Raw genomic sequence first — 22,058 nt, forward strand, 5'->3', positions numbered from 1 at the left:
TAAAAATGAATAGGGAAGCTGTATTGTCATGTGCTGCTCTAACAAATATTCAATAATCACCATTTGGGTTTTAGACACAAGAGCAGATACATAGGACGTGGGGAATAGGATTGCTCTGTGTATACTGTGCATGTCCTGTATTAAATGACTTTGTTCTGGGTCCTGTATTTATCTTGTAAAGAGATCATAAATCCTATATTTGGTTTTGTTTTTTTTTTTTAATACAAGAAGTGGCATTTAGAGCTATGTCTCTCCTACTCTACTTAGCAATGAAAACACAAAATGACAGCACTTGTTGAAAATCAACCCCCCACAAATAAAGGACACCAGTCTTATGGTTCTTTATATATTTTGGATATTAACTCGTGTGTGTGTGTGTGTGTGTGTGTGTGTGTGTGTGGCAAATATTTTCTCTCAGTCCATAGGTTGCCTTTTTGTTTCCTTTGTTGTGCAGAAACTTTTTAGTTTAATGTAGTCCCACTTATTTTTGCTTTTGTTTCCTGTGTTTTTGATGTTGATTGGTATTAGAAATACATAAATACACACACACACACACACACACACACACACACACACACACACACACACCATGGAGCTTTCTCTTTATGTTTTCTTATAGCTTTACTGTTTCAGATCTTCTAAGTCTTTAATTCATGTTGAATTGATTCTGGATATGGTGTAAGACATGGGTCCAATTTAATTTTTTCATGTGGATATCCAATTTTTCCAACATCATTTAATAAAGAGACTATCCTTTCCCCCACTGGATATTCTTGGTGCCTGTCAAAAATTAGTTGACTTCATTTGTGTGGGTTTACTTCTGGACTCTCTCCTCTGTTTCACTGGTCTATGCGTCTGTTTTTATGCCAGTGCTTTATTGGTTTGATTAGTATAACTTTGTAGTGTAGTAGAAGGCAGGAAGTTTATAGCCTGTAGCTTTGTTCTCCTTTCTCAAATTGAGGTGAGTGTCTTTTGTGGTTCCATAAAAATTTTAGGATTTTTAAAAAAATTTCTGTGAAGAGTGTCATTGGAATTTTGATAGGGATTGCATTCAATCTGTAGATTACTCTGGGTAGAATGGACATTTTAACGAATTGATTCTTCCAATCAACAAACATGGGATATCTTTCCATATATTTGTGCCTGTGGCTTCTTTCATCAATATTTTATAGTTTTCAGTGTTCAGATCTTTCACCTCTTTTGTTAAATTTATTCTGAAATATTTTATTCTTTGTGTTGCTATTGTGAAGGGGATTGTTTTAATATCTTTTCTAGATAATTTATTGTTAGAGTTAAAAATGCAGATTTTGTATGTTGATTTTGTATTCCTAAACTTTACTGAATTCATTTATTAGTTTTTACAGTTTGTTTTGGTACAGCCTTTCAAGTTTTCTACATTTAAGATCAGTTCATCTGCAAACAGAGACATTATTCCTTCCTTTCCATTTTGGATGCCTTTCAATTATTTTTCTTGCCTAATTGCTCTGGTTAGGACTTGCAGCACAATGCTAAATAAAAGTAGAGAGTGTCTTGTTTGTAATCTTAAGGGAAAAGCTTTTGGCTTTTCAACATGGAGTATGATGTTACCTATGTGTTTTTAGTATATGTCTTTTTTTTTTTTTTTTAATTTTTTTTTTTCAACGTTTATTTATTTTTGGGACAGAGAGAGACAGAGCATGAACGGGGGAGGGGCAGAGAGAGAGGGAGACACAGAATCGGAAACAGGCTCCAGGCCCTGAGCCATCAGCCCAGAGCCCGACGCGGGGCTCGAACTCACGGACCGCGAGATCGTGACCTGGCTGAAGTCGGACGCTCAACCGACTGCGCCACCCAGGCGCCCCTGTCTTTTTTTTTTATATTAAGGTAAATTTCTTATCTACTTAATTTGTCACAAATTTTTATCATGAAAGGCTGAAGTTTGTCAAAAGCTCTTTCTGCATTGAGATGAGCCTATGATTTTTATCCTTTGTTAATGTGGAGTATTACATTTACTGCTTTATATAAGTTGAGGCATCCTTGTACCCCAGGGATAAATCCAATTTAATCATAATGTGTAATTCTTTTAAGGTGCTGCTGAATTTGGTTTGCTAGGATTTTGTTGAGGAGTTCTGCATTTATATTCATTAGTCTCCAAATATTTAAAGTTAAGAGAAACTTCTGCCTGAGTTGTTGAATTGCTATATTGTACCCCTGAAACTAACACTGTATGTTAACTACACTGGAATTTTTTAAAAAAATGTTTTAATTGAACAGAGAGGGGCACCTGGGTGGCTCAGTCAGTTAAGCGTCCAACTTCGACTCAGGTTATGATCTCACGGTTCTTGAGTTGGAACCCCGCACTGGGCTTTGTGCTGACAGTTCAGAGCCTGGAGCCTGCTTCAGATTCTGTGTTTCCTTCTCTCTCTGACCCTCTGCTGCTCATACTCTGTCTCTCAAAAATAAACATTAAAAAAAATTTAATTGAACAGAGAAAGTTCTGCCTGGAAGTAGAAGATGGAAGTGAGTGCTGTTACCAAAAGTGTTGGTTTGTGAGGGATTTATTCTTGCCAGCTTCAACCGTACTCAAGGGGCAAAAATTAAGGCCTGAACTCAATCTTATCCTCAGCATATGACTGGACAGATATTCCCCCAGTGGATCATAGAAGAAGGATTGTAGGAACCAAAGAAGTAAATCCATTATAAATCCATTATAAAATTTACAATATAAACCACTTAAAAGTATTTTTTAGAATTGATTAAAAGTTATAAGGTATGCATATAAATTTTATTCAAAAATAAGAAGGACAACAGTAGAGCCATAGAAATTAATGAGGATTTCAACTCGAAATAACTATAGAGGCACCTGGGTGGCTTAGTCTGTTAAGTGTCCAACTCTTGATTTCGTCTGACTCAGGTCATGATCTCACGTTTTGTGAGATTGGGTCCCATGTCTGGCTCTGCACTGACAGTGTGGAGCCTGCTTGGGATTCTCTCTCCCTCTCTCTCTCTGCCCCTCCCCCGCTTGCAATCTCTCTCATATTGGAAATCAGTTTGGCCAATTCGTAAAAAGTTAAACATTCATCAGTGATCAACACTCCACTCTCAGGTATTTACTTATATATGAATGTTCACAGTTCTTTTGGTAATTGGAAACACTGGAAGCAACCTACATGTCCATTAATAAACACACTGTGGCACATATACCCAATGGAATATGACTCAGCAATAAAGAGGAATGAATACAATAGGGATAAATCTCTAAACAGCCACACAAGGATATACTTTGGGATTTTTATGTAAAAATGTAAGGAAAAGCAGTCACATAACAGTATACTGCAGGATTCCAAGAACATAAAAATTAAAGAAATGCAAATTAGTATATAATGACATAAATCAAATTAACAGATTCTCCCGCATTCATTGCACTCATAAGGCATTTCTCCATTGTTGGAAATCTGCCAATGTTTAACAAGGCCAGAGACGTAGGTAGAGATGTCCCTGAAAGGGCAGGCCTACGCAGGCCGACTCCATCTTGTTCTGTGTCCTTCACCTAGACCACGCCTCCTCCCCTTGAGTAACCTCCTGCTCACCCATTCAAACTTCCTGATCAAAACGCGCCCAGCGACCTGCATAACAGGACTCTGACCCTTCCCCAGCCAATCGGCTGCCCCTAGACCCCTATAAAACCTTTGTGCTTTTGAAACTCGCTCTCTCTCCCTGGTATCTCACCGCTGCGTTGGTGCAGGTAGGGGACTGAGCTCGAGCTAGCTCGAATAAAGGCTCTTTTGCTTTTGCATCGGACTCGGCTCCCTGGTGGTCTTTGGGGATCACGAATTCTGGGCATAACGTTTGGGGGCTCGTCCGGGATCCCCAAGACCCCCGAGGGACCCCCGACCCGGAGAGCCTGACTGGCCACGGTTAGTGTCTGTCCATTTGTTCTGTCTTTTCTGTGTGAGCTCATTTCTGGAATTCTGGTAGTGCCCGACGCGGTCTAAGTGGATGCACTGGAGGACCACGGGCCGGGAGTTTCGGAAGATGTTCCGATTCTCCCTTCTGGAGGGACGTGGAATCTCCTCAAAGGTCTGAGACGAGGCGGGTCGCTCCCGCTGGTCGGCGTGAGGCCGTCGTCTTTGGAGGGACGTGGAATCCCCTCATCGGTTTCGGAGGGACGTGGAATCCCCTCATCGGTTTTGGAGGGACATGGAATCCCCTCAAAGGTCTAAGCTAGCTTGCAGTTTTGCTTCCATGGAATTGGAAGACTTTCTAGGGGCCCTCTGTTTGTCTGTTTTTGTGTTTCTCTGTTTTGTTCTGTGGACTTACTGGACGGACGTTATGGGAAAGACTCAGACTACTCCTCTAAGTATTATGAATGATCACTTTAAGGATGTGAGGGGAAGAGCTAACAACTTCAGTGTGGAAGTCCGAAAGGGTTGGTTGCAGTTTTTTTTGTTCTAGCGAGTGGCCAACTTTCAATGTCGGATGGCCACCAGAGGGGACCTTCGACCTCCCTGCCATCCATCGAGTCAGGAGTATCATCTCTCGGCCTAAGACGGGTCATCTTGATCAGCTCCCTTACATTATCACTTGGCAGGACCTCGTAGAAGACCCACCCTCTTGGCTTAAGCCCTTCCTAGCCCCGCTCCCTCCGGAGCCAAAACCCATTCTTGCTTTGCAGGGGACAAAGAAGAAGAAAAGTCTTATCCAGCTTTCAGCACCCCTCTACCCTGTCTTACAGGGGGGTACTGAAGAAGAATTAATTTTTCTTCCCCCGTATAACCCCTCTAGGATGCCGGAAGAACACCATCCTCCCCCTCCGGGGGAGGCAGACGCTGTTCCGAGAGCGGGAGGCGGAAACGCTCCAGTGGGAAGCCCGCCCTTTACCAGACAAAGGGCTCAGAGGGAGCAATCCGCCTCCACCGCCGACTCCACTCTTCTGCCCCTGCGAGCCACCGGACCCCCAGACGCGGAGGGGAATCAGCCCCATCACTATTGGCCTTTCGCCACTAGTGACCTCTACAATTAGAAAGCTCAGAATCCGAAGTTTTCCGAGAAACTGGCAGGGCTTATTGATTTATTCGACTCTGTTCTTTTTACCCATCAGCCCACGTGGGATGATTGCCAGCAGCTTTTGCAGGTCCTGTTCACGACTGAAGAAAGAGAAAGAATCCTCAATGAGGCCCGAAAACTAGTTCTGGGCGCAGACGGGAATCCCACCACCAACCAGGCTCAGATAGATGCCTTCTTCCCCTTAACTCGGCCCCACTGGGATTTCAACACGGCAGAAGGTAAGAAGAGGCTCCGGATCTACCGCCAGACTCTAATGGGGGGTCTCCGAATGGCTGCTAGAAAGCCAACCAATTTGGCCAAGGTAGGAAATGTACAGCAGGGAAAAGATGAATCTCCGGCTGCCATTTTAGAACGGATCATGGAGGCATTCCATACCTATACCCCCATGGATCCAGAGGCTCCGGAAAGCAAGGCAGCTGTTATCATGGCCTTTGTAAACCAATCGGCCATAGACATTAGGAGAAAATTACAGAAAATAGATAGACTAGGAGAAAAAAGTCTGCAGGACTTACTGGTGGTAGCCGAAAAGGTACATAATAACCGGGAGCCTCCTGAGGACAAGCAGGCTCACGCCATGGCGGCTGCCAGCAGTAAGCAGACTTGAGACCTGGCCAGAATACTACTAGCTACCACTGCTGACTTCCCCGAGGAACGAGACCGCCGTCTCCGGCAGCTGGCAGACGACGCAAGAAAAGGTAAAGGAACCACCAAGGGGGGGAAACAGAGGCTGCAAAAGGATCAGTGTGCATACTGCAAGGAGATAGGGCATTGGGCCCGAGATTGTCCAAAAAGGGCCGGCAGGAAGGGAAGCAAGACTGATCAAGTAAAAGTCCTAGAGCTAGATGAACTAAGTGATTAGGGGAGTCAGGGTTCGGACCCTCTCCCCGAACCCAGGGTAACTCTTAAAGTGGAGGGGACCCCTATTGACTTCCTTGTCGACACCAGAGCACAACATTCGGTCCTCCGCACCCCACAAGGAAAACTAGCCAACAAGAAGTCCTGGGTACAAGGGGCAACTGGTATGAGCCAGTATTCATGGACTACCCGAAGAACAGTAGATTTGGGAATGGGCCAGGTATCCCACTCCTTTATGGTAATGCCAGAATGCCCCTACCCGCTGTTAGGACGGGATTTACTGACCAAGATTGGAGCTCAGATAACTTTCAGACACGGGGGGCCTCAGGTCACCGATGGCAAGGGCCACCCCATCCAGGTACTGACCGTGAAACTGGAGGATGAATACCTCCTCCACCAGGAGGCGCTCCCGAGAGAGGATAATATAGACAGATGGCTACAAGAATTCCCCTCGGTTTGGGCAGAGACGGGGGGGGGGGGGGGATAGGACTAGCCGCTCACAGGACCCCAGTCCTGGTAGAGCTCAAGCCAGGAGAGAGTCCGGTAAGGATCAAACAATACCCCATGTCTCAGGAGGCCCGGAAGGGGATCCAGCCACACATCCAGAGACTACGAAGCCTAGGAGTACTAGTTCCTTGCCAGTCTGCCTGGAACACCCCCCTACTGCTGGTCAAAAAGCCTCACACAAACGACTATCGACCGGTACAAGACCTCCGGGAAGTAAATAAGAGGGTCGCGGACATACACCCAACTGTTCCCAACCCATATACTCTCTTGAGCTCCTTGGCACCCTCCAGGTTCTGGTATACTGTACTAGATTTAAAGGATGCCTTCTTCAGTCTGCCGCTGGCACCCAGAGCCAACCCTTGTTCGCCTTTGAGTGGCATGATCCGGAGGAGGGCTACAGTGGGCAACTCACCTGGACACGGCTACCTCAGGGATTCAAAAATTCACCCACCATCTTCGACGAGGCACTACACGAGGACCTGGGTGAGTACAGAAGGGAGCACCCTGGCCACACCCTCCTACAGTACGTAGATGACATCCTGATTGCTGCCGACACAGCCAAGACTGTGAGCGAGGGACCCAGGACCTGCTGGCTACCCTGGGGGCCTTGGGGTACCGGGCATCCGCGAAGAAGGCTCAGATGTGCAGGGAGAGGGTGAGTTACCTGGGATATATCCTGGAGGGTGGACAGCGGCGGTTGTCAGATGCCAGAAAAGAAACTGTCCTAAAGATCCCTACTCCCACCTCCCGAAGAGAAGTGAGGGAATTCCTAGGATCAGCTGGCTACTGCCGCCTCTGCGTTCCAGGTTTTGCTGAGATTGCCAAGCCCCTATATGAAGCTACCAAAGAGGGGAAAACATTTAAAAGGACTGAAAAAGAAGAAATTGCCTTTAATCAGTTAAAAAAGGCCCTCTTAAGTGCCCCAGCCCTGGGTCTACCAGACATTATGAAACCCTTCCACCTCTTTGTAGACGAACATAAGGGAATAGCAAAAGGGGTTCTAACTCAAGTCTTAGGCCCCTGGAACCGCCCAGTGGCTTACCTGTCTAAGAAACTAGACCCAGTGGCTGCCGGCTGGCCGCCATGCCTAAGAATTATTGCGGAGACAGCACTCCTAGTCAAGGATGCAGACAAACTGACCCTAGGACAGGAGATCTGGATCATGACCCCACACGCCATTGAAGGGGTCCTGAAACAGCCTCCGGATAGATGGATGAGCAATACACGTATGACTCATTACCAGAGCCTCCTACTCAACCCTCCACGAGTGCGGTTCCACCCCAGTGCAGCCCTCAATCCTACAACCCTGCTGCCCGACCCTGACCTAGGTGCTCCACTACATGACTGTGCAGGAATCCTGGAACAAGTACATGGATTCTGGACGGACCTGACCGACCGGCCCCTCCCCGATGCCGAGGCTACTTGGTTCACTGATGGCAGCAGCTTTGTGCAAGACGGACACAGGTATGCGGGTGCAGCGGTGGTCACCGAAACGGACACCGTATGGGCGGAGGCTCTACCCTCTGGAACGTCAGCCCAGCGAGCAGAGCTCATAGCCCTCACCAAGGCGCTGATGCTGGGAGCTGGAAAACGGCTTAACATCTACACAGACAGCCGTTATGCATTTGCCACAGCTCATATTCATGGGGCAATTTATCAGGAGAGGGGGTTACTGACGGCAGAAGGATGGGCTATAAAAAATAAGCAGGAGATACTTAACCTGCTTACGGCCTTATGGCTTCCTGCCAAGCTAGCCATTATCCACTGCCAAGGGCACCAAAAAGCTGATAACCCAGTAGCTAGAGGTAATCAAAAGGCTGACCAGGCAGCCAAGGCAGTAGCCCTTACTCCAGTCCCCACCATGACCATACAACTACCAGACCCGGGAGACCCAGTTTTACCAGACCAGCCCAAGTACTCCCAGGAGGAGTTACAGCGGATCAAGAAACTCCCCATGGCCCAGGAGATAAAGGGATGGTGGTATACACCTAACAAGGAGCTCGTGCTGCCAGACCAGCTCGGAGTCTCAATATTAGAGCACATGCATTGGTCTACTCACATGGGGGCCCGAAAATTAAAAGACTTAATCCGACATGCCGGAATCAAGATTCACCAACAGGACACCAAAATAGAGCAAGTTGTGTCTGCCTGCAAGACCTGCCAACTCACCAACGCAAGAGCCACATCAAATAAAAAAGGAACCAGGCTCAGAGGCACCAGACCGGGAGCCCAATGGGAAGTCGACTTCACTGAAGTCAAATCAGGAAAGTATGGTTATAAATATCTTTTAGTATTTACAGACACCTTCTCTGGCTGGGTGGAGGCATACCCAACCAAGCATGAAACAGCTCAGACGGTGGCTAAGAAGCTACTAGAAGACATCTTACCCAGGTATGGTTTTCCTGCCATGGTAGGATCAGACAATGGACCAGCTTTTATCTCGCAGGTAACACAGGCAGTAGCCAAGGCGGTGGGGGGAAACTGGAAATTACATTGTGCTTATAGGCCCCAGAGCTCAGGACAGGTAGAAAGAATGAATAGAACCCTAAAAGAGACCCTTACCAAATTAACCATGGAGACTGGTGGGGACTGGGTGACTCTCCTACCATACGCCCTTTACCGGTTAGAAACACCCCTTACACTCTGGGTTTTACTCCCTACAAGATCATGTTTGGCAGGCCACCCCCTGTTATTCCCAGCCTTCGAGCTGAACTTATTGCTGAGTTTAAAGATCAAGAACTTTTTCTTTCCTTGAGAGGGCTCCAGAGGGCGCATGAGGACATTTGGCTGCGCCTCCGTGCCATCTTCGAGGCTGGCCCGACCCCGACACCTCATCGGTACAGGCTGGGAGACTGGGTCTATGTCAAGAGGCACCACCGAGAGACCCTCGAGCCGCGCTGGAAGGGACCCTACATCGTGGTGCTGACAACCCCCACCGCTCTCAAAGTAGACGGCATCACGACCTGGGTCCATCACACCCACGTTTGGCCAGCGGACCCCTCCTCGATCCGGAAGGACTTCATCACGCGATGGGCCATCAGTCAGGACCAACACAACCCGCTCAAGCTCAAGCTACAGCGAATTCGACCCACCTAATATTGGTAACTCTGTCAACTCTGCTTGTCATTGCTCATGCTGCCGGGAGTCCCCACGCCCCCCAGAGCATCGCCTGGCAGATCACAGACACCAGCTCGGGGACAATACTTAATCAGACCTCCCAGAGCCACCCCAGGGACACATGCTTCCCAGAACTTAGCGTAAAACCTCCAAACTCTGTTCCCCTTGTCACCATAAATGCAGCCGGTCCCATGATTGGGTCCGTAAGCTACATGACAAGGGGGTAATGAAAGGGCAGGCCTACGCCGGCCGACTCCATCTTGTTCTGTGTCCTTCACCTAGACCACTGCCTCCTCCCCTTGAGTAACCTCCTGCTCACCCATTCAAACTTCCTGATCAAAACGCGCCCAGCGACCTGCATAACAGGACTCTGACCCTTCCCCAGCCAATCGGCCGAGGCCACGCCCCTTCCCCAGCCAATCGGCTGCCCCTAAACCCCTATAAAACCTTTGTGCTTTTGAAACTCGCTCTCTCTCCCTGGTATCTCACCTCCCTGGTATCTCACTGCTGCATCGGTGCAGGTAGGGGACTGAGCTCGAGCTAGCTCGAATAAAGGCTCTTTTGCTTTTGCATCGGACTCGGCTCCCTGGTGGTCTTTGGGGATCACGAATTCTGGGCATAACAGTCCCCACATTCCCAGTTCTCATAAGGACTCACATCAGTGTGAACTCTCTGTTGTGTAATGAGACTGGAGTTGTAACACAAAAATTTCCCACATTAGCTGCACTAATAAGGCCTTTCTCTGCTGTGATTTGTCTGACGTCTAATGAGTTTGGAGTTGCAACTAAAGGATTTCCTACGTTGCTGCACTCATCAGGCCTTTCTCTAGTGTGAGTTCTCTGGTGTCTAATGAGTGTGAAGCGGTACCTAAAGAACTTCCCACATTTGCCACACTCATAAGGCCTCTCTCCAGTGTGGACTCTCTGATGAATAATGAGCGAGGAGCTGTCCATAAAGAATTTGCCACATTCTCTGCACTCATAAGCCCTTATTCCAGTGTGGATTTTCTGGTGCTCAACAAGTTTATGTTTGCGGCTGAAAGCTTTCCCACATTCACTGCACTTATAAGGCCGCTCTCCGGTGTGGATTTTCTGGTGTTCAACAACTTTGTCTTTGCGGCTGAAGGCTTTCCCACATTCTCTGCATTCATAAGGCTTTTCACCGCTGTGGATTTTCTGATGCTCAACAAGTTTATGTTTGCGGGTAAAGGCTTTCCCACATTCAAGGCACTCATATGGCCTCTCTCCAGTGTGAACTCTCTGATGTCTAATGAGTGTAGAGCGATTCCTAAAAAATTTTCCACATTCACTGCAACCATAAGGCCTTTCTCCTGTGTGGATTTTCTGGTGACCAACAAGTTGGGACAGTCTAAGGAAAGCCTTCCCACACTGGCTGCACTCAAAAGGCCTCGGCCTGGCGTGAATACCCTGGTGGTCACCAAGGCCAGGTATGCGTGTAAGACATCCTCCACATTTTGGGTTCTCATAAAACTGACCTTCATCGTGGCCTTTCTGGTGCTGATGGAGGTGGGACTTTCTAAGGAAGGCCTTCCCACACTCTCTGTACTCATGACGCTTTTCTCCAGTGTGGATTTTCTCATGGTCAACAAGTATATGTTTATGACTGAAGATTTTCCCACACTGAGTACATTTATAATAATTCTGTTCGTTTTGAAAGTCCTCTCCACCAGCTGTGCCCCAGTGTGGCCGTCCTACAAGCTGAGGAACCTGCTGTTGGAGAAGGCCTGAGTTGGCTGGGAAGTCCTTCCCATCTTCACTGCATGTAACGGTCGTCTCTGCCATGTGACCTCTGCAGTTCTTCACAAATGAAGACCTCCCCTCATCACTCCTGGAAAGTTCCGCTCTAATCTGATGCTTTTGGTGCTGGCAACACTCTCCCCCACAGACGTACAGGCCTTGCTCGGGGTGTATACCGTCCTGTTCAGCCAAGCACAAGAGGTCTTTCAAGAGTGAGCTACACGTCTCACAGGGCTGGGCCTCCTGGACGGATGGGCCTGGCTTTGGAGTCCTGACCTGTGATGCTCCTACAGAAACACTGTGCCCTGAAGGGGCCTCCTCGTCCCGGGCTCCATGCCAGCAACCTGTAAACAGAGAAATGCTGGTCAAGTGCACGCTGACCTTGTTGGGACGAGGCAGCCTCCTCGGGAATGTGTGTCGGACACGCCCACGGATGAGGCCAGGGGACTGCTCACAGGCCAGGGGAACTTGAGACGGTGAAAGGAAGGCCTTCTATGCAGAGCTCACCCTGGCCGGCACCCATGATGGGACAGCCCTGCCTCTGGGGAAGGATACCAGGGCAGGGTGAGTTCAGGGAGGACAGGGGGGTTCCCCAACTCTCTCCTCTGCAAATGACTTTCAACAAGGCCACGGCTGCCGATGACTGGTGAGCACTGGGTAGGAAGACTGAGTTCACACCTAGAAATGTGTGCTTGCAACACAGCAGCTGGTGTTTAGAGACTACTTAAAGATAGGTGCAGCCATCACAATACCTCAAGGGTAGGTCATATCTCAAGTGTACTGCAAAGGGAGCAGAAGTGAAAGGATAATAGAGGGAAGCCACAAAAGTGGGGGAGCTGGGAAGTGCAAGGTTAGACATGATGACGGGAAAGAACAGGTAGAAATAAGGTATGACCACGCTCCCTGGCATCACACGATGGTAAAGCCAGCTGTGACAACACACCCATTCCCAACTCTGCAGCCCCAGGGCCATTTCCTGTAGCTGGTGATGGAGTAAGGTCCATGCTGTCAGGCACCAAGGCCCCTCCACCTCTTCAAGATGAGCACTTACATGGGACCTGGAACGGGTCCCCCTAGATGAAACACAGGAAGACAGAGTAGACTGCATGGCCCCCAGAGTCAGTGATCCAACACATGACATCCCACATTCTAAAACCAAAAGAACCTCAGAGGAGGGTCTCACAGAACCAGTGGTCTCTACGAGTAGAGAGCACGTTGGTGGCTGGAAGTTCCAACACAGGGGTGCCCCTAAGAAACGTCAGCAAGGAGGGGAAGGCCTTGAGCACAGAGGCTCCGTGCTTCTGAACAGAATAACCTGACCAGGGACAAGCAAGGCCACTGGGATTTCTCAGACAAGCTTGGAGCAGAGGGGCACGCAGCCCGGACCTGGCCCCCTTAAACCTGTGGTTGTGGGAAAGCCAGAGCTCCTGACCCCGAGGGAAGGGGAAAGCCGGAGCTAAGCCCTGGACGCTGGAGTGGATGCGAGGGCCTTACCTAGTGATGACAAAAGTGCAAAGGTCTCCAGCATCACACTGTGGTACAGGCGTCTCTGAGCCTCATCGAGGAGCCCCCACTCCTCCTGGGAGAAGCGCACGGCCACGTCTGTAAAAACCACAAACCCCTGCCAAAACAGGGAGGCTTCAATCGATGTGCAGCTTCTCTTTCCGGAATGTTCATACTGCCACCTCCTCCCATCCCCTCCTTGCCCTTGCCCTCCACCCCGACTTCCCAGTGTGGAGGAGATACAGGGTCTGGTGGCACTGGCGCCTCCCTTCTCCTCACTGCCACTGACTGCTGTGTCCAGAACTGGGTAAAAGAAGTGAGGAGGGTGCAGGAAAGCCCCACCCAGGCTCTGGGCCCGCAGTGGGGGCTCTCTGTCTCTTTCAGCAGTAAATTATGCTGAGGTCCCCCAGATCCTACGTCCCGGCCAACACAACTTGAACTTACCTCTCCCACATAAGCGCCCCTCCTCCTCCTCACCTGCCCATCATTCTTGGTCTGAACCTCTCTCCATATCTGGTCCCTCCACTTCTGCAACTTGGTTACTGAGACTGCAGCCCACTCTGCGGGTAATTTCTGTGCCTTCCCAACACACCGCTGTTGCACATAGAATCCAGGCAGGAGTGTGCAAGTGGAATCAGCATCCTATTTTGCCCCATCTTGCCCCAGAAACCCAAGTTCCCGGGTGCCAGGGTCCTTTTGTGGTTCTCCCCACGTGCCACCCGTGTCATACTCCCCCTCCCAAACCTAACGTGAGCACCTCACAGACTCCCAGCCCTCTGCTGCATCATCACTACCCTGCTGTCCTACAAGCAGTCACAGCCTGCCTTTACCTGACCCGCATGTGAAGCCCAGCGACACTGAACTCCGCACCCAAGGCCCAGCAATGCTCCTGGCTGCTTTGTTTTAGCCTCAACTAACCTACCAGGTCTATCAGCCTCAACGAAGCAACACGGGCCTGACCCAATGTCACCACCAAACACTGAGGACTCCATGGAAAGATCATGCGCCCTGGCCTGAGCTTACTAACACCTGACCTCCTTCGTGGAGATGCTTCAACACCCACTGCACACCCCTGACCCCTCGGAAGCCTTCAGACTCCTCACCTGTATCCCACACGGGCACGCCCCCCACAGCTACTCTGCGTTTTCATCTGCCTTTGTGACGTCCACCACCACCAACCAGGCTCCGAGAAGAGATTCGAATCGCCTTCTTCCCCTTCCTGCCTCCACAACCTAACGATGGCCCCTCTGGAAACTAATGCCCGGCTATACCGCAGTGCACATGCCGGCCACGGTCTCTGGCTGTCTGCAACCTGGAAGCCTCCCCTGAACTCCAGACCTGTGCGTCCAACTGCTAAGTGGGTGCCTCTAGTCGGGAGTCTCTGGACCATGTGACATCAGTGGCGAAACCTGACTTCCTATTCCAACTGACTACTGACTTCCCCGTCTCAACTGACAGGACATCCATTCTTCCAGAGAAAGCCAAGATCCTTGGGGCTGCCCCTGACGCCCCCTTCCATCTCGTCCCCCCACACCCTTGCTCGCCACATCACTGAACATGGGCTACTCCGTCTGGAACACATCCAGAAGGCAGCTGGTCCTCCACCTCCACAGCCACCAGCCCTGTGCAGCCATCAGCAGAGGTCACCTGCGCAGTCCCAGGAGGCCCCCCACTACCCCCACCTTCGTCGAGGCTCTCCCGCACACTGCAGCTGCACACAGCCTGTGAAGATCAGGTCACCTGGCTCCTCAGCTCAGAACCTTCTCCTACTTCCTTCAGATTAAAGGCTCACCACCTCGGGCTGTAACTGTGGACCTGGTAACTATGTGCCCCCCAACACTCCCCCCGCTGCCCCATATTCCCACTGTAGGTAAGAGCCTCGCAGTTCCCTGATCATTCCAACTCACTCTCACCCCCATCACTTGAACATTCTGGATCCTGTGCCCAGAACACCCTTCCACATCTTACCCCATTGGTTGTCACACATGGGCAATGCTCCATAGAATCCAGGGACGAGTTCAAGACCCTGGGCTTTGATGAGACCACAGGGACTTTAGACCCAAGGGAGGGAGAACAGGTGAGCAATCTCAGGACACCATCATCCTTTATATGGGAGTGGCAAAACCATCAGGGGGACAACTGGGGTGTCCTCCAACTGTCACATCCTCCATGCCCCTGTACAGGGTCCATAAGCATTTCTGCAAATGCCATGGGAACCTGTGGGAAGAGGGAGGCCATGAGAAAGGGGCAACCATGGTAGGCAACCAACAGACTGAACTGGACCCCCACTACCCCTGCCCTGCCCTGGAGCAAAGTGCTCCCAGCCTGATAACCTAAGCTCTCAGCCCCTCTGACGTCAGTGCTGCTCTTACCAGCGATGTGGTTCTGTAGGAGGAATGAACGTCTCGAGCCTCAATTCCTGGCCCCCACCTCACAGAGCTGATAACAGTATTAAACAGAACTGATGCACACTACCCACAGAGTTAAGAAGCCTGTACGTTTCCATTGCAAATAAAGGACAGGGTTCATAAAATTTGGATTAGTGTTATTTCTGCTTACGATTTTCAAAAGATGTGCTATACAACGTTCTGTTGTTAGCAAATACCACACATAAGTTAACTTTGCAATTTTCATTAAGTGTTGTTGCTCTTCATTTATCGAATGCATTCATTTCTAGTTTCCATGTGTACGTATTTACATAAATGTTGGTTAGCTGATGTCTCAATAAGTGTTTCATACGTTCCGAATTTAATGAGTTGTAGGGAGAGTCTGAGCGGGCAGCTCAGCTACTCTTCCTTTCAGCAAACAAGCCTACCTGCTGCGTGGCCCCCTGCAGGGCGCTGGCAGGACCCCTTCACTAGAGCACTCCTGCCTTCCTCTTGCCCCCAAGGGTGGAGGTGGTGAGAGAGCAGTGGCCTCATCTGGGACCCAACGGCTCCAAAGTCTGGCTATTTCTTTGTCCCACAGGGACTGTCTCCCACGATCGCCTGACCTGCAGGACTGGGAGTCTCTACCTCCGTCTCCACCCAGGCCAACAAACTTACCACATCCAGGCATTCTTTTCTAGACCCAGGTCAGAATACCTTCTACATCAGGTACGCTCCTTTAGGGAGGGAGCATCAGGGATGCTGAATCCCCCGGGGCACTCCACACCTCAGCCCTCCTGACGCTCACTGCGGAGCCCACCAGTAATAACGACCTTAAGACCCCCTCCTTGGTCGGGTCCTCAGGCCAGGCTCTGGAGCAGTGTACACCCTCCACACCTCGGACAGCTCCAGCCCAGCTCCCTTCCCCGTCCTCCAGACCCTCACTTCTACAGACCCACGTCATGTCTCCACCCTCAGATATCTCAGCACCAACATGTCCAAACCGAACTCATGATCTCCCCGAAACCTGCCCGCTGGGCTCGCTTCCCCACCTCCGTTCTCTCAGATGTTCAGGCAAGGAAGCCCTGACCTGGTCCTTCACTCCCCACTTGTGCTCACAGCCACAGGCGACGCAGCAGGAAACCCCGTCGGCTCTGTTGCCCGACTCTGCAGAATCTCCTCGCATCTCCCTCCACGGCCACCGCCCTGGCCCAACCTCCACCATGACTGCCCGGGGTGGTTCCTCAGCAGCCTCCCGTCCTGCTCTCCCCTATCCTAACCTATCTCTGGGCCCGCACCTCCCACCCCCGCCCTGGACCCCTGACCCCGGAAGATCCCAACCGCGCACGCCAACCCTGCAGGCGACACTCCGCCCCGACCCCTGGGCCCCCGGCCCCGACTCAGGAGCCCCTGCGGGCCCTCCTACGCCCCACCGCAGGGGCGGGACCGGGACCCCGAACCAGGACGCCCTCTGCTCCCGCCCCGGAGGCCTGACTGCGGGGAGCCGAGCGGGCGGGGAGAGGAGGGGCGGGGCGGGCGGCCGAGGGCCCGGGGGTCGCAGCACCCACCTGCGCCGGCTTCACCGGCGCGGCCTCCGTCTCCGACCAGTGGGAAGAGCGGGGCGGGACGCGGCGGGCGACCGGGCGGGGGCGAGGGCACCTCGCAGCCGCCACTGCGGCGGGAACAGGCCCTCTTTTCGCGCTTTCCATTCACGTCGGTCGGGACTGAGGATTCCGGACGCACTAAGCCACGGAACAGTCCCGGGAACGACAGAGAACTCAAACACCACCAAGGCGCCCCCGGAAGTCCCGCCCCCACGAGACGCGCACTCTCTAAAACGGCCCTTGGCTACGCCGCACGGGCTTCCGGGTAATGTAGTTTCAACGCCGTTATTGCGCGGATTCAGGACGTAGGTCGTTCCTGACAGATTAAAGGCCCTGAAAGACTATGAGGAGCTCTGGGAAATGGAGTTCCGTGTTCTTCAGGGGATGGGGCTTGCTGCTTCTTAAAGGGCGATACCCAACTGTCCCCGGAGTGCAGCGTGGGGCGACTCAGAAATGTCCAGGGGCCTGTTGTTTCAGACTCCGTGAATCACAGCACATTCCCAAAAGGCTGCACATAGGAAGGGACACAGCATGCCGTAAAGTTCCTCGGCGTCCCCTCGTACCTCTCAGTTATCTTGTTGCTTTCAAGGGACGTGTACACTGACTCTTTGGAGTTCCTTTTATAGCCTTTAACAGTTTCAATAAGAAAGCTTTCAGACAGGACTGTGATGGGGAAGTTGGAGGAGGGGTGTCAGGAGGCACTAAGGTAGTTAGAAAGAGTGACGATGGGGGCGCCTGGGTGGCTCAGTCGGTTAAGCGTCCGACCTCGGCTCTGGTCATGCTCTCACTGTTTGTGGGTTTGAGCCCCACGTGGGGTTCTGTGCTGACAGCTCAGAACCTGGAGCCTGCTTCAGATTCTGTCTCCCTCTCTCTCTGCCCCTCCCCCCACTCATGCTCTGTCTCTCTCTGTCAAAAATGAATAAGCATTAAAAAAAAAATTAAAGGGGCGCCTGGGTGGCGCAGTCGGTTAAGCGTCCGACTTCAGCCAGGTCACGATCTCGCGGTCTGTGAGTTCGAGCCCCGCGTCGGGCTCTGGGCTGATGGCTCAGAGCCTGGAGCCTGTTTCCAATTCTGTGTCTCCCTCTCTCTCTGCCCCTCCCCCGTTCATGCTCTGTCTCTCTCTGTCCCAAAAATAAATAAACGTTGAAAAAAAAATTAAAAAAAAAAAATTAAAGAAAGGAGGGCGATGTGCCTCTAATTCCCACAGAAGGCATTTGTCCTGCCTGTATAGTCAGTGATGGTGTTCCAGTACTTTCATTCAGATATTTATTATTGTATTTCTGAGATATGTTACATTTCTTTTAAGATCTGAAACCTATCTGAAAAGAGAAAGACTTACCACGTGCCAACTTCTGCCTGAACAGTGTGTGCCTTCTTGACAAGTTGATCGTGCGTGCAAAGGGGCATCTTATCCCTGAGATGAAGATTTGAGTATCCACAATCTCATCTATTTGCTGGGAAGTGAGTATCATTTCATCTGTAATTGCAGCAGTAGTGAATGCACAGGGGGTTGATATTACCTCTGGAAAAACACTTGTGAAATGGATATTACTGAATGCTATTAAAAATGGTTTTGTAATTTTTCAAGGAGAGTGGCAAAAATCATTCTAGAGAAATATATCTGTGACAAGTGGGGGAGAAAGTTAAGATCTCAGTGAAGTTTGAGCAGGAGACACTGAGTTGAGAGGTCAGAGAATGAAGCTGAGACTGTAGCTTGCTGAAACGTTGGCTACATTCATGGTTTGGCTCCAAAATGTGATTTTTTTAAAGTTTATTTATTTATTGTGAGAGAGAAAGCACGAGTGGGGGAGGGGCAGAGATAAAGGATGGATGGAGAATCCTAAGCAGGCACCAGACTGTCAGCACCCAGCCTGACATACGGCTTGAACTTACGAACCGTGAGATCATGTGTCTTAGACTCTGGGTCTAGAGTTCTTTCTTGGCCAGCAAGAAAGCAGGATGCAGGATTAAAATGTGAGAGATGGCTAATGTCCAGGAGAAGACAAGAGCCCTGATTAAGGGTCCTTGCTTCATTTTTATTAGGATCAGAAGGCTTACAAATATGGTGATGGACGTGCGCAAAGAGACAATAAATCTGTGAACATTAACATATGGGCATGAGGGAAAGGGGGGTTTGAAGATATATGGTGTTAGGGGTTTGGGTCAATATAAAACAAAATCCTCACAACGGGCAGATGGTTGTTAACCGCAGACACGAGACGCTGTGTCTGTTTATCTTAGGTAGCCTAGGGGATAAGACAGATAGAATGTGTAACCTCTGGGTTAACAAGGTACCTTTCTTTTATTAATTAGCTCCGCTCTGGACAACTTTGCCCTGCAGTGGTCTATAGCCCTATTTACCTGCTCACCTAATTTGCTACTTCCTTCCTGTGAAAGCAGCTTTCTGCTATAGTACTAAATGGGGGGGGGGGGGTGGTGTTTTCACCCTGAATACCTGGTCTTGTTTACCTCCTATACCTTTGTTCTATACTGGAGCCTTTGCCCTGCCCCCTCTATACCTATTTACTTAATCTCGTTTACCCAAACTTGGGTGTGAGCATCCTTTGGCTTTGTAATTCTTTATGCCTTGTTAACCCATCAGTGCAGGCTCAGGGGATTCCTAAGCATATTCCCCACAATCATGACCTGAGCCCAGGTCGGATACTTAACCAAATGAACTTCCCAGGTGCCCCGATTTTTAATATTTGAAAATATTGTGCATTTACAGCCTGTGGGGAGAGGAAAACACAATATTGAAAAAGAGTTGCCACAAAGGTAAAAAGGAATGGGGAAGTTGTGCTGTTGTGTATTTACTGATCTGCAAATGTTCAACGAGCACATAAAGGGTTGCAGGTACCATAGTGTGTGGCACACAAAAGGGATAGAGTTGCCTGCGGCTGTGTATACAGCACACGTCCTTTGTCCTGTGTCAATGCTGTCAGGATGCCATACATATTCCGTACTTAGCTTTTTTACAATACGTTACAAAAAGTCAGCAGTTATAGCTATTTTTCGCACTGTAATTGGCAGTTAAATTACTTAGTGGCAACCTTAGCTCAAAATCAGAGCCCCATAAGTGACCTTCTGGAAAATGGCTTATGGTCTCTCCTGCTGGTTTAGCTGAGGAAGAACCAAAGAGGGGACTAAGATTTGGAGTGCTTATTTTTCATATTCAGGGAAGGAAAAGAGTGTTCTTTGGCCAAATTCCAAAGTCGTGAACAAGAAACCAAAGTTTATTAGAAATAACTTCAGATGACCTCTGAATGCCAGCCAGTCAACAACAGCCTCACCCCAGCAACTCAGCTTCTGAAAATTAGTAGATCATTGATCATCCTGAGCTTCCAAAATTCAGTCAATCCGTTCAAGCCCCAGTCCTGAAAGACAGCCAATCTGTGACAGCCCCCGGCATGGGCAGCAGTCCATCAGCAAGGGCCTCCCTTCAGTGACCCTGCTTCTGAAAGTTGGTCAACAGTAGGTACCACAGTCACAACTGAAGAGCCCATCAGTTCTTAAACACGCCTGTTTCTGAAAGTCTACCAATTCCTGAATGCCAGACTTACCAAAAACTAGATGAGAGCAGCTCTGGTTTTCTTTGAGGTGACTAGAAGCTCTCCCTTGCAGGCACATAGAAAATTCTTTTTCTTTTTTTTTTTTTTTTGCATTGCATACCGAGTGAAATTCATTGTTAATTCACAGGTTTGCAAACCTTTCAAGGGTTCAGCCTGTTTGTAACATACACTTCGTTATGAGTTTGGACTTATGAACGACAAACAAATTGGCACGGACTTTGAGATTGAGAAGGCAAGGTTTTCTATTCTTACCCAAGTTGCTATTACCCACTTTTGGGTGTATACTGAATACAAAAATGCCCAAATGGAAGCATAAATTTTGTGATGAATTTCCTGAAGAGCGGATATGTATTAAATGTGGTGAGAAGCCTCTTCAAGGTCTTTGTGTGATATGCAATTGTTCATTTAATATGGAAAATGGATAGATGTAAATCAACATTATTCACAGTTAAGCATGAGGGGTGTGAGTTCAACTAATATCAAAGTGAGTGAAAAATTTTTCAGAGAAATTCAGATTAAGAAAACAACTACAGGAGAGGTTGTAAGAGCTTCCACATTGTATATTGTGATTAGTCCCCCAGCTCACACTTCTGCGGAACATGTGTCTCACTAGTCAATATTTGATGGACAGAGGAACAGGGTAAACTGGATGTGCTCACTGCAGAAGCTGTTTCATCTAGGATGTTTATCATGAAAGTCCTGCTGAGATCTGCTCTGCGTTGCTGGCCCTAGCAGATCCCAGCCTCCTACCCAGTGCCATACCACATATTTGTCCCTTGCACCTTGTTAAGGGCAAGTCAAGTCCTTGAAGATTTGGGAAATCTGCTCTCTTTGGGTTGAGTTTCTGGGCTTTTCATTCTGTTTGATACCTGGGTTTTGTTGTTAGTTCCCAGCGGTTTGGGATCCTTGGTGGATCAGGCCATTCCTCTTCATACCTTTTTGCTGTCTTTTGAGCGATTTTTTAAATTCTGTGCTAAAAGTCTGTTATCCTAATAAGTTGAATCATAGGGTAGAATACAGGCATTGCCATATTGTTGGCAAGCCTGTGCTTCAAGCCAGCCTCACAGACCAGTGTGCAGTGTGTTTGCAGATCCCACTGTACTGGCAACTAGCTAGACAAACTTTGCTGTGGGTAACCAATAAAGCAAGTGCGGTCTCCTTACACCTTTTTTTTTTTTTTTTTTTTTTTTTTTTTTTGGTATTGAGAGCTGGACTATAATCTAGAGAAAGAATTCTCTCTGGTTATCCACATGCCAGGGGCACAGGTTGTGAGCCTGTGGCTTAAAGCAGCCAATCATTAGGTTGAGGGTTAGAGGTCCACAAGTATTCTATTCCTACCAGCCATTGTCTGCTCTCATAGGGTGCTCTAGGTCTAAATCCTCTCCTCTGCCATGAAAAACCCCTGCATTTTATATGCATTCCCGTTCCAATCCTAATTCTTGAGCCTATCTTTCTAAATACTATAACTGCACCATGGGGAATTTGGGCCTTCAGTGGTCACTGTGGGGGGACATTTGATGTGTTAAGAACACTTCTCAGGCCCAACGGACTGTGTTGTTTTTATGAGTACGCAGATGCCTCCAAATAAAATCTGACTCAAAAGTTGCATCACTAAAAGATTCTGGGCAAAACTAATGAGCAATTTGCTGAACTTCAGCAGTAGCAAAGGAGACTCATTCCCTTCGTAAATCCTCCCTCCTTGTCCTCCAGTTGCTTCCCCATATCCAGCTCTCC

The 22,058-nt window shown here is 49.3% G+C and overlaps 2 protein-coding genes and 1 long non-coding RNA gene across 6 annotated transcripts in view; 1 reads left to right on the top strand and 2 right to left on the bottom strand.

Annotated features, from left to right (window-relative positions):
• The window catches only part of LOC123577872 (zinc finger protein 304-like), a 573,883-nt gene that overhangs the window by 518,676 nt on the left and 33,149 nt on the right, over positions 1–22,058 (bottom strand). The gene's annotated exons all lie outside the window — the stretch shown is intronic.
• On the bottom strand, positions 2,746–16,979 carry LOC123577893 (zinc finger protein 547-like). 3 transcript variants are annotated; one of them, XM_045440288.1, is made up of 5 exons: positions 16,720–16,979; positions 14,754–15,002; positions 12,777–12,903; positions 10,150–11,626; positions 2,746–3,473 (listed from the first exon to the last, which is right to left on the bottom strand). In XM_045440288.1, the coding sequence occupies exons 2-4, from the start codon at positions 14,784–14,786 to the stop codon at positions 10,179–10,181; spliced, it is 1,608 nt and encodes a 535-aa protein (XP_045296244.1). In that variant the 5' UTR covers positions 14,787–15,002; positions 16,720–16,979; the 3' UTR covers positions 2,746–3,473; positions 10,150–10,178. The 3 variants fall into 3 exon arrangements, with proteins under 3 accessions (XP_045296244.1, XP_045296243.1, XP_045296245.1); XM_045440287.1 differs by having other exon boundaries at positions 2,746–3,477; positions 10,154–11,626; positions 16,720–16,978; XM_045440289.1 differs by lacking the exons at positions 14,754–15,002; positions 16,720–16,979 and adding an exon at positions 12,226–12,355 and having other exon boundaries at positions 2,746–3,477; positions 10,154–11,626; positions 12,777–12,881.
• Positions 8,888–16,770, top strand: LOC123577968. Its single transcript, XR_006702179.1, has 3 exons — positions 8,888–9,354; positions 12,371–12,379; positions 16,760–16,770. It is a non-coding gene; the product is annotated as an uncharacterized LOC123577968 (long non-coding RNA).

This window comes from Leopardus geoffroyi, chromosome E2, assembly GCF_018350155.1.
Source record: "Leopardus geoffroyi isolate Oge1 chromosome E2, O.geoffroyi_Oge1_pat1.0, whole genome shotgun sequence".
Taxonomy (NCBI): domain Eukaryota; kingdom Metazoa; phylum Chordata; class Mammalia; order Carnivora; family Felidae; genus Leopardus; species Leopardus geoffroyi.

Excerpts from the sequence above, each read along its gene's own strand:
- LOC123577893 (XM_045440288.1), bottom strand. The coding sequence starts at position 14,786 with ATGGAGCATTGCCCATGTGTGACAACCAATGGG. Across the intron at positions 12,904-14,753 it reads CATGTGTGACAACCAATGGG|GGGTTTGTGGTTTTTACAGA; the intron begins GTAAGATGTGGA and ends CTGTTTTGGCAG. Across the intron at positions 11,627-12,776 it reads TGCACTTTTGTCATCACTAG|GTTGCTGGCATGGAGCCCGG; the intron begins GTAAGGCCCTCG and ends CTCTGTTTACAG.